This window comes from Pelodiscus sinensis, chromosome 1 (assembly GCF_049634645.1).
Source record: "Pelodiscus sinensis isolate JC-2024 chromosome 1, ASM4963464v1, whole genome shotgun sequence".
Classification (NCBI taxonomy): domain Eukaryota; kingdom Metazoa; phylum Chordata; order Testudines; family Trionychidae; genus Pelodiscus; species Pelodiscus sinensis.
In genome coordinates, this window is record NC_134711.1 from 52367680 (window position 1) to 52380148 (window position 12469).

General features: G+C 40.5%; 1 protein-coding gene across 10 annotated transcripts in view; it reads left to right on the forward strand.

The window, feature by feature from the left end:
• CNTN1 (contactin 1) overlaps positions 1–12469 on the forward strand; it is a 393162-nt gene that overhangs the window by 301335 nt on the left and 79358 nt on the right. For all 10 annotated transcript variants that reach the window (XM_075930024.1, XM_075930057.1, XM_075930017.1 and 7 more), the window contains one exon: positions 9026–9146. In XM_075930024.1, coding sequence (XP_075786139.1) covers positions 9026–9146 — 121 coding nt within the window. The remainder of the gene's footprint in view (positions 1–9025; positions 9147–12469) is intronic.

Sequence of the window (12469 nt, forward strand, 5' to 3'; positions counted from 1 at the left end):
ACAAGACTTTATCACACTGATATCATTACAAAGCATAGGTTTCCAGATATCTTCTGGCACCAAAAGTAGTGGAATATATGAAGGGAGAAGAATAATATATTTGTTGGAAATTTTTCTTGGTCCACATGTCAAGGGTAGAATTAGCACCATACTTCCTTCTCATATAAGTATAGGTCTTTTGAAGGATGAGGTCCTACTGTGTAAGCCCTATCATTAGACTGCTGATTTTTAGTTACCCCTACCTTGCCTGCCAAATATGTCTTACAAACCAGGATAAGCCAAATTCTTCTGCTAATGAGACTCAGACAATGGGCTTGCACTGGTGTAAATCTGAGTAGATTTTGCCTATGTCTTTTGAGAACAAGCAGTGAGAAAAGTGACTTTAACTACATTTTACACTATCACAACAAGTAGCTACAACATTCAAAGTAACTGTGCTATTTCTATTTATTATAATGCCAGATGGTTATCTTTTGCCATTCCTTATCATCCTTCACTGGGACAAGGGAAACTCATTTTCATTCAGTATTTTTGTCCCCAATTAAAGGATGTACAGATTTTTTTAAAAAAATCCTTTAGTCTATTGTGAAGAAAGAGGAGTGCAAGCTCTGGCTAAACTGTTTCCTCTTTTTCTGAATTACCTGGTATTAATTGTATATTCAGAGCACTTCTTCAGAATCTCTGAAAACACATGCCTAATTTTGGGGACCCAAATTTGAAAACTTTGCCCACTGCTCCTGTTTTGTTATACTCCTCCAAATAGCTTTGTTAGTGCCAAGTGGCATGTCATCTGCAGTATGGAATGAGATCTGTAATCTGATGTTCCTTCAGGGATGGATCATTACTTCGGTTAGGTCACCAGAGAGGTACTGGGAAAGATTTGCATTCACCTTTGACCACATTCTGACAGCAGTCAAAAGTTAAGTGGGAAAAGTCTTTAGAAAGCATCACATCTCAGAGAGGGTGAACATCACAGAGATATTTTTGTCTTTGACATGATTTTATAGTCTAAAATCATAAGTAGATGGCTCATATGATGAAAGTCTCTTGCTTTAAAGTTGGCAAATATTTGAGTGGTGAACCGCATATACACTTTGGAACATCCCTGAGAACTGCTATCACAATTTCCAGTTTGTGATTCAGCTCTCTTGATATTGATGGAGGCAGTTTGTAACCCAGCCAAGATGAGGTTTTGAGTGAAAACATACAAAGCATTCATATCTAATTGTGGACAGAATCTGCTGATGCCTATGTTCTGTATTTGCTTTGTAAGCTTTCTTTTTACCACTGAGAACCTAGACTCCTATTGAGTTATAGAAAGCTTTATCACTGAGTACAAAAAGTTTGGTTCAGGGGAGCTCCATGGAGAGAAAGAGAGAGCTCCAGTGTATACAGGTTTTATTTTCAGGATAGATCACTTTTTTTCTTCACATTGTTTATTGTTTCAACACTATTTGCCATTATATATAAGTGAAATTTACAAAAGGTTATTACTGATATTTAAACTAATAGGTCAGTAGATGTAACATTACTTAAAATATTGAATGGTTTATTTATGAACTTAAATATATTAGAATGAGTGTATCTGATTAGAAAAAAAATAAATGTACTGAATGAAAGGAGCAATATGGTTAGCTCATGTGAATTCTGAGCTATGTAATTGAGACCAAACCTGTGTGGTTTGGGAAAAGTTTTGTTTGTGTATTTGCATAATAGCCAAAGCTCTGAGATTCATACATCATTGCTCCCAGGATATGTTAATAAAGTTCAGGCTCAGCATTGAGGCTTTTGGGGTGTGTGGGTTTTCTTTTTAATGCAGAGAACTGGAAACTCAAATAGTTTTGCCCATTATTTTATCAGGAGGATGGAGCACTTCCACAGAGGAATAGTATTTATTTCCTCAGCTCCTTGGGCAACATAGGCCAGGCATGATACAGGGAAAGAGGAGTTGATGGTTTGGAATCAGTCAGTGTTATTGTATGCAATAATCTCCATATATTTTGGGGGAACTCTTCCCTGAAAAGCCTTGTAGAGTCTGATCACCATTAAGTACTATAGGAGCTTCCATGGGGAAAGGGAATAGTATGCCACAAAACTGGCACTAGTCTGGATTCACACTGGCAGAGAGGACAGTCAAACCTGTATTGTCAATTAATTGAAAAGTGTATAGATATTAATTTAATAACCATTAAAATCAAGACTGGTGCTAATTAGATTTACCCTATATATTGGAAAACAGGAATTAATATACTGGAAAATATTAATAATCCATTGAGTCTATGTGATTATGATGAACAGTGACTTCGACTCAGGGGAGAAATAAATATTGCACATGGCACCTGAATTCACTACATTGTGAACTGGAGTTTCTTTGTCATACCAGATGCCAGTGAAGTATAGAACTAACTTCATATGCTTTTCCATATGTGTGTAATCCTCATTTACACCAAATTAACTGGTTATGTCACCAATGTTCTTAAAGAGAAAGTTCTGATGTTGCACCAAAAAGTTTCTTGTTCTTTTATCACAGAAAGTTCCTCATCAGACACTTCTCTGCTTTTCCTTTGTCTACCTGTATCCTATCCTGTTTCCTCTTATGCTTCTTCTTTCCAAATATTTATACGTTTCTCCTTTACCAAGTATGGCTGCTCTCAATTGATATTCTTGTTTTGGATATTTTCAAATGTTTACATTTTAATTTTTTATTTTCCTGTTTTCAGTCAAGAGACATAAACCTGGACCTCATAAGTGTCCATTACATCCAAAATGGTATTAAATGCTTAAACATTTCTAACTTCAGAACCATTAATGGAATCCCATGCAATTTTTGTTTTGCATTGACAGTTTATATCTTTCCCTATAATTTGATGAGAAAAACATTGCAAATAACCATTATTTCAAAAGTTAATTCTACCAAAATTAATGTTTACATTTTTTAATTGTGAATATTGCCACTATGCTTCTGACTATGACATTTCATGATCCCAATAAGTTAATCTGTGTTTGTTTTCCATAGGAAAATGCAGTTTCTGAACAATCTGGAGTGAGTTAGGAGGGTTAGATGTTAATCATTCCAATGTGGTGTGTTATCAATCCAGCTGTTAATCTTTTGTAACATTTTACCTTGCATGAAAGAACTTTATATATATTTTGAAAGGATGATTAGGGTTTTTATGAAAATATGTTAAAGACTAACACGTGCATAATGCTGTGATTTACTTCAATAACCTTTTTCTAAAGAAGTTACAGGATACAATTACAAACTAGCATCTGTGCATAACTGAGTTATTTTAAACATTATGTACATATGTTATTTAACATAAAATATTACTCATAATGGTGTGTATTTTTTTGGAAGTTCATGTTCTACAGTCATTTAACGGGTGCAACTCCTGTTAGTGGATTTTGTAGTAGTGTAACAAAGAGTGGTATTTTACCTACAGTGTGTGTATATATGGAATAATTATAGCTGCTGTAGGTAGCAATGCATATGGGTAAGGTTGACTGATGCTTCCCACTATAAAACTGTTTTCAGTTGGTCATTATTTGGTCAAATTGCTGAATTATTTTGGAAAGTTTCAGCAACAATGGTTTAGAACCAGGTTAAGAGGAAAATACCTTGTTTTTTGCCCATGTTAAAAAAATCTGACAGCTGTTAGGTTGTGAAGTTCTGAGAATTTCATGATTTGCATCAGAGACTTGAAAGTTAGCAGGGGGATGTCTCTGTGGCATGAGTGTACCCTTTGCTGTTCAGGTGAATCAGTCCCAAATTTGTCCAAATTATTATTACCTAAAATTAGTGAACACATTTTATATTCATCTCTCTGAGCTTAAATTCCCCTTCATTAAAATGGGGATAATGCCACCATTTCACTTGACACGTATATTTTGAAAACAAATTAATTCATGTTTGTGAAACACTGTATAATGGTGAAAGGAGGAAGATTAGAGTAGTATTTGAATAATATTCAGTAAATAAGGCTCGGCCCACACATTGAATAAACAAAATATAACAAGATATAGAATAGCCATTCATGCAGTGAATGGTGTCCATCCTGTGCAGTAAATGAGACAGGGTACTGTGGAAAGAATATGTGATTGTGGAATTTAAAAGTGTATTATACACTAATATACACAAACGGGATAAATCGAGGCAACCTTAATTATGGCTTTATCTAACTTCTGAGTGCTTGACTTTGTACTTCCTTGTTCTTTTAATGTATTTTTAAATGGACAAAATGAGTACATGGATTCTGTTCATTTTATTCCCTCATTAATGAGTTATAGTGTGCTGGAGAATTTTTCAGAATACATTGTGTTTTACTTTTGGAATCAATAGGAGTTTTGCATGAATAAACTGCTTTTTTGTGTGTGTGGTTTGAGACAACAAGTGAACACCGTAATAATTTAATAATAGTCATTTAGAAAAAAATGAGAGCAGTATCCACTACTTAGCTCATAACTAATCATTCAGACCACAATAAAATTATGAAATAAAATTCTTAAGATAACTGAAAGAGTAGGAAACGCTTGTGTTAGAAACGCTTGTGTGCCAGATATCAGAGGGGTAGCCGTGTTAGTCTGAATCTGCAAAAGCAGCAAGGAGTCCTGTGGCACCTTATAGACTAACTTCAGTTAGTCTATAAGGTGCCACAGGACTCCTCGCCGCTTTTGTGTACCAGAGTTTCCTGACTCAGGAACTAACTCAGCACCCTGTCACTGAATACCCCACCAGGTTATATTAATTAGAAGGCAAGCAATTGGCAAAGACGGCCAGCTAACTTTGGCAAATGGTGAAACCACTGAAGGTCTAATTGAATGGAAGTATGCCCAGCAGCTAGGACTTTATAAGTAAAAAGAAAGGAGGAGCTGCAGGAGAATAAGATCCCTGAAGGAATGGATGTGTTGTCAGGACTGACTGCTACTACTACAGTACTTTTGCCCAGAAGAAAGTGAGAGAGCTGGTGATGGATTGTAAATATAAAAGAGAACAAAGCACATTAGTTGCTGAGAAGAGCAGTAGTAGTTCTGATCTGAGATTGAGGCTGGAAAGGACTCTCAAGGCCTGAGCCTGCTTAACAGGTTGTTTCTGCAGTGCTGTACTTAGTAGATAACATTGCATGAAACATTCTGTCATTCACATAACTTACCTATAGTAAAGTTAGTAAAACTCTTCACATCCTACAAAATGTTATTGCAAGCTGTCACTGCAGATTAGTATATTTTATACCATTTCCATTTATAATGAATACCCTTTCAGTTATATTTTGTTTAGAATTATTTGGTTTATTCTGTGGAGACAGAAGGCAACTTTCCATGCTAACATATGGGTTTGCTATCTCATAATTACTTACCGTCCTTACACAGCGCAGACATTACGCTATCAGTTAAATAATGTATTAGCAGACAATGTAAAAGTAATAGTTTTCAGTGAAAAAGCTAGTCTGTGGTGCATTAATATGAATAAATGAAAATCAGCTCAATATTTTAACAGAAAACATTCACTAAGAAACCCACTTTTCAATTTTCATTTTAGGCAAAAAAGAAAGACGAAAAGAAAGCACAGGTAATTTGTTCTAGACTAGCTTTGTGTCGCACAGACTGAATGCTGCATGAACAGATTCAAAGGAGTAAGACTTTCAGAACATTGAATGAAGAAATTTTAGGTCTATTCTTTTTTTCCATAAATCTGCTTGATTCTAGTTTAAAGATACAGTGAGAAGATAAAAGGCTATGCGGCACATGCAAAGGTAGTTTGTATATGGTTTTCAGGTTGTATGACAGTGGGTATCAGCAGACTCCTTACTAGATGTCTAGGGAGAGCTGTTGACAGGTGTTCCAGGTGGGTCCATTTAGTCCTCTTGTTTTGTTTTGGATTGTGAGGACAGCTTCAGGCTGCTCCAGAGAGAGAAAAGGTGGAGGGAGCAGAGAATGTACATACATTTCATATTTTTTCCTCTGAGATAACAAGAAACATGTTTAAAACAAAAGACTATCATTCATTTGGTTTGGTGTTACACATATGATGCAAAAAAATAATTGCCCTATTCAGTAGCTATATATTTGAAGTGTTGAGGGCTTAAAATACCAAGCATGGTATACTTTCATTACATTCTATATAATTGTTTCTGAGACTGAAAACAATACATAGATATGAAATTATATAGATAATTAAAGTCAGCTACAGAATATTTTATACCATTTGTGTATTTGCAGTGTACTGTATCGGTAATCAACACTAGGTAGACATATAATTTACACTGTTGACTCGGAGATGTGTACTGTTTAAACACCATATAACTGTTACTTGTATGCAGGTTCTATTGTATATTGATAGGAAACAATGATTTTTTGGTCAATCCCTTTTATATCTGATGACTTCAATAACCACCCATATCAACAGCTTCTTCACTCAATTCCAGCGGTGTACAATAATTTTTTTTTGGGGGGGGGGGGCACATCACAAATTTTGGAAGTGGCCGCAGGCCAACCCAGAAGGGGTGGGGCCTCAGGCAGAGGGGGCGGGGTTGAGAACTACCCTCCTGGGTATAGTGACATTATTTTCTGACCCAGCTGCAACTAGTAAGAATGGTTTAATTTAAATTATTAAACAGGTTAAGTGTTTTAACTTTCTCATATTAGTTTATCAAAAATATAAGGGGTACAGTGCGCAAGTCAGGGCTGGCAACAAGTAGGATAGGGATGGCAGTAGGGTGTGGGAGCAGGAACAAGGGAGGGTGTTGGAGCAAGCTGGGGGTGCTAGATTTTGGGGGGAGTGAAGTGAGGGGATTGAAGGGGGGGAGGTCTGGGCATGAAGGGGAACCTTACCTGGCTTCATGCCCCCTTGCAGCAACAGCTACAGCTACACTTTCCCAGCCGCCCTAGAAGGAGGCCCCACTGACGCAGCGGCCATGGAATCCAGGGCCGGCCCCAGAGGCAGGAGATGCTGCTGCTGTGGCCATGTGGTCTGTGACCGGTCCTTGAGGCACCACTACCGTGGCCACAGGCCAGCCCTGGAGGCACTGTGGCCACGTGGCCCCAGAGGTGCTGCTGCGGCCACACAGACTGGGGCTGGCCCCTGACACACCATGGCCACGTGGCCTTAGGCCACCCTGGAGGCCAGAAGCACTGCTACTGCAGCCACATGGCCCGGGGCTTTTCTCAGGGGTTGGAGGCGCCTGTACCATAGCCAAGCAGCCTGGGGCCAGCCCTGGATGCCAGAGGCGCCGTGGCAGCAGCACCTCCAGCCTCTGGGGCCGGCCCCGGACCACATGGCCAAGGTGCCACTGAGGAGCCTCAGCCCCAGCACTGCCTCCTGCTGCCCTAACCTGCTGCTGGAGGAGGGGAGTATTCTCTAGCGGCTGCACGAGGAGAGGAGAGGAGAGGAGAGGAGAGGCAGGGCTGAACTCCTGCCCTCGTGGCACACATGCCACAAGTTGGGCACGCCTTTAGAGAGTAGGGCTGGAACTGCCTTGCAGGCTGGATCAAAGCCCTAGGCAGGCCAGATCCAGTCCGCTGAGAGGCTTTTGCCCACCCTTGCTCTATTCTCATGTACCACAGTTGAGGCACTGACCCTCTCATCTCCTTAGGTCAGGGACTGACTTTCTGGGCATGTCTACACTGCTGCTAGGAGTTCAGGTAGACAAACATGCACTAGCTCTGCTCAAGGTAGTGCTCTAAAAATGTCACTGAGGCTTGGTCAGTGGCATGGGCTTAGCTGCCTGAGTACAAGGCTCATCCAAGCTCCGGTAGCTAGTTTGAGTTGCTGCCTGTGTTGCAATGTCTCCACTGCTGTTTTCAACACACTAGCTAAACGGAACGAATGCATGTTTGCTGGGAGGCTTGCTCCTTGCTGCAGGGCAGATAGTTGTGTTCATACAGAGCTCAGAGTAAGGGACTGGGACCTTTAGGTGCTTTTCTAATACAAGTTGTACCCAATAATAAGATTGAATTTCTCCATGAGCTCTATCAGTGTTACTCTACCATCCTAAGAAATTTGGCTGTTACTTATTATTGGCAAGATTTTTTAAAACATCGCATGGATGTGTTACAAATTCATCTGCTGTTCAACAAAGCCTTGCACGTCTGAATCTCTTTTTCCTGTTTAGATTGAACTTCTCTGAGTCAGGGATTGTTTAAAGTTAACCACATGAATATGTGTGTTGCTGAGTTGTTGAAAGAATTCTCAGCATCCTACAGAACTTTCAATTTGTCTTCAGCTGAATCCTTGGGAAAGACAGTTTTCCCAAAATGGAAGAAGCCATGGTTCCACCTTCGTAATCTTATAAATCCCATGGAATTAATTTGTATTAAGATCATCTGCACAGAGATCTTGTGCTCAAGTTCTACCACTTCACAGCATGGCTCCATGGGATCTGTCCTACTACAGGAATCTTCTTGCCACTCATGCTCCCATGAATCCTTTTAAAGGGCTGATGGATGTTTCACAGTACTGTGGGGTTCCATGTAAAGGTGTAGATCTTTATTCACATGGTCTTGAACAGGCTTGTCCTCTACAGCATGCCTGGGAGGCAAAAATTAGTGCCATTGAGGAAGATGATCCATACATTGATTGTATGGTCTGAGCTGTCCCAGTATATGAAGCAGATCTTTACTAACATGATGATAGTGTTATCTTTCTTTTCTCTATATCTATGTGTAATTCCACAATAATGTAAGTAATATTGGGAAATAATAGGCTAAAACTATTATAAACCAGTGTTTTAATAAGGTGGTACATGTACATGGTACATGTGCACAAAGTGCAGTACTGGCTAGTAAAAAAAATAGAGTTTTTATTTTCAGAACATTTGGATTTTCAGCTCTATTTAAAAGCAACATTTTTCCCAGAAATGCAATATAAATAAATCAAGTATTTCTCTGAGGTGGTAATCATCTCCTTTTGTCCTGAAAGCGAGCTCTTGCTAGTCATGAGTGACCATTACTGTATATGAAATGATAGACATGTGAGTGTGACAAATATATAAAAAAATTATTAATCAGAATGATATGATTCTTGTAACAGATAAAGGCCAATGGTGAACTGCTTATTAAAAATGTACAGCTGCGGCATGCTGGAAGATACACATGCACGGCACAGACAATTGTTGATAACTCTTCAGCTTCTGCTGACCTTGTTGTAAGAGGTAAGATTTTTTTCAAGTTAAAATAATTAAATATTTTGCTATTTCTCATATAAGTTATCAGAGTGAGTCTGGTAGGGATATTTTCATTAAAACCATTTTATTTGTTATCAAGCATTGATGGAGATTAAAATTAGGAGGGAATTATTGTTTGAACACCTCCTAATAAATCTGTTTGTGATTGTGATTCCAGTAGATATTTAAAGGTGTGTGTACTTTTTAAAATATATCCAGTGTGCTTCTAATGCGTTTTCTGTATAAGAATAAAAGTTTCAGTATCACATTTTTCCTGATTTAATATTTTTAAGACAACTTACTTTGGTGTTCACTTTTGTGTAATAAAACTTCTCAAGATAGATTGAAGAAATTGTGTCTTTCCTGTTTGTCTACTAAAAGAAATTTTGAAACAGCCATTTGTAATGCTTCCTTGAATTGTATATTGTGTATGAAACTACACATTACAGTACAAATGCTACTGATGTATAAATGATTGAAACAAGGACATTGAGAGTGAAGTCTCTCACTCTGTTAACTCATTCTTCTGTCCCTAAGTATTGCTGTGGTCATAGAATAGTGTGCTTACGCATATGGTAGGTATCTTAAAAGATTTGTTACAATGCATAGGTTCAACAGGGTGAGTTAATCTGTTTTTTTTTTTCTGGCCTTCATGCACAACTTCTGTGCAAACAGCATGCTCTGAAATGCTGATGCTCTGGAATGTTGGTATTTCAAAAGTGACATACTTGACGCATGGGCAGCACAGGCAGTATGTTTTGCCATACTTACCAGGTATGTTAGACAGCAGCTTGGTAGCTAAATGTAAGCGGGGGAATGGTCCTGCTATTGTGGGGAACTTTCCTGGCTTCTATACACCCCGGTGAAATGAACCAGCGAAAGGATCTGAGTCCCCGCTCCCACTTCCTTTACCCCACGGCTCCCTGATCCTGAGGGCTCCCCCTCCACTCTCCTGAGTAGCAGAACCCTTGAAACCCCAACAAGGCTGGGCCCAGGTTTCCTGGGGCTTAATCCCTGACCTTGTAGTCACTAGGGGCAGGAGTTAGGGTGTCCCCACTCCGAGGTGCTCTCTTTACACTGCAGGCCTTCTTGGCCCAGTGATCACTTCATAAGGTTCAAAGCAAATACAATTTATTAAACAACAACGGACTAAAGAGAAAAGAATAAGAAAAAAATGAGAATGGTTAAATGAGAACACACAGCCCTGCTCTGTAGCACAGGGACATCAAAACAGCAGCCTGCAGAGTATAAGGACAGTCCACAGTCTCTTTCTTAGAGGCCCTGGATATGCAGCAGGGGGGCTACAGGCTGGACACACTAGCTCTGGTAGTGACCACACAGTCTCAAGCTCGAAGTGGCCAGACCCCTCTCCCAGTCCAGAGCCTTTCCCCACACTTTGCTGGTCCCAGGTGCTCACCACATCCAGCTGCAGGCTGTGCTGCTTGGCCAGTTCCAGTTCCTTGTGTTGCTTCTCTGTTCCTTTTTGCTCTCTGAGCCCTGCAAGTCTGCTGCTCAACACATTCCTTGTGCTCTGTATGCCTGGCTCTGCTGCTGCAAAAACTGCCCCTCAGCACAGCTTGCACTCCTCTTAGCAGTGTCTCAGCTCTCTGTTCCTTTTGCAGGACTTCTTCATACAGCTTGCACTGCTCTTTTCAGCTCTCTGTCTTTGCAGGACCTCTTCTGCACACAGCTTGTTTGTTCAGAGAGAGAGAGAGCCAGAACAATCCCAGCTCACAGGGAGGACGGGGCCTGGCCTCTCCCCTTCCTCACTGGCCTGTCCAACCTGTCAATCAGGCTGAGCTGGAGTGTTGGCTGCTTTCCATTGTCTCTGGGGTCAGTCAGTCTCATGAACTCTTCCCCTTCAGATACTGTGAGCTGGCAAACCAAAAACTCCCACAGAGTTTTAGTAAGGGGTAACAGTCCCCTTACATAAAGGACATTTTATGCCTTCACTCTGAATTTCCCTCATTTTTTGGGGCCGGAAGATTTTCACATTGTTGTAGATTTTTTTATTTAATGTTTTTATTAATAACAGCAAATGAAGTTTTGATTGACACTGTAACTGTAGAGTAATTATAATTTCAGTTGTCTGAATCTACTAACATTATAGAAGACTCTTTTGGAAGGAAATAGTCCATTTAGATGGCTTAATAGTACAATAATAGGAGGCATCTCTTTTTTTTAAATAAAGGATATACTTCTTCAAACCCAACATGCTAGAAGTAGTATTAGTACCATTCACATAATGAAATACTGTGAAAGACACTACTACCAGCATTGCATTTGATGTTCAGGTTCTACAGAATGGTGTAAGACCACATGGGGCTAAGATCCTCTTCCCATTGACATCAGTGGAACACTGGGGGTATGTCTAGACTACATGGCTCTGTTGCCAGATTAGTTTACTAGACATACCCAAATGAAGTGGTGATTTAAATAATCGCCGCTTCATTTAAATTCAAATGGCTGCCGCACTGTGCCGATCAGCTGTTTGGCGGCACAGCACTGTAGTCTGGATGCTCCGCGGTCAACATCAAAGGCATTTATCGACCTCCCCAGTATGCCTCGTGGGATGAGGTTTACCGGGGAGGTCGACAAATGCCTTTGATGTCGACCACAGAGTGTTCAGACTACAGCGCTGTGCTGCCAAACAGCTGATCGGGACAGCGTGGCAGCCATTTTAATTTAAATGAAGCGGCAATTATTTAAATCACTGCTTCATTTGAGTATGTCTAGTAAACTAATCTACATGGCTCTGGCGACAGAGCCATGTAGTCTAGACATACCCTGGGAGTGCTTAACACTTAACAGATAATGTTTGTAATGGGGTCAACTTACTGGTGTGGTGACTCCTGCTGGTCTCCTCAGGAATTAGCTCTTCTTCAGCCTTGGATCACCTTCTGTTGCCTGGTGCCTCAACCTAATTTACTGTCTTCTGTGCTTCTTCAAGCCCCATGTCCCTTCTGGCCCCGGTACCATTTCCTCAAGACACTGCCCTACAGCAGTGCCCCCATACTTTGGGGTCCTCCCCTCCCAGGGAACCCCATTACTCTATGCCCATCCTGGCTCAGTGACCAATAGAGAGTTGTCATCTAGCCCCTGCTGCAGGGCAAACTGCAGTCTGAAATGGCCACTCATCATTGGCAAGGGTGTGGACCTGCTGTCTCCTCCCAGCCTGGCTGTCTCCCTGCAGCTCTAGTACCCTTCAGGACTCTGTATCAGGCTTGCAGCCTGGGAGTTAGGTCTGGCCAGAGCTCCCCAACTCTGTCTGCCTTTCCCCAGCATTGCTGTGTCTCAGGTACCCTCTGTAG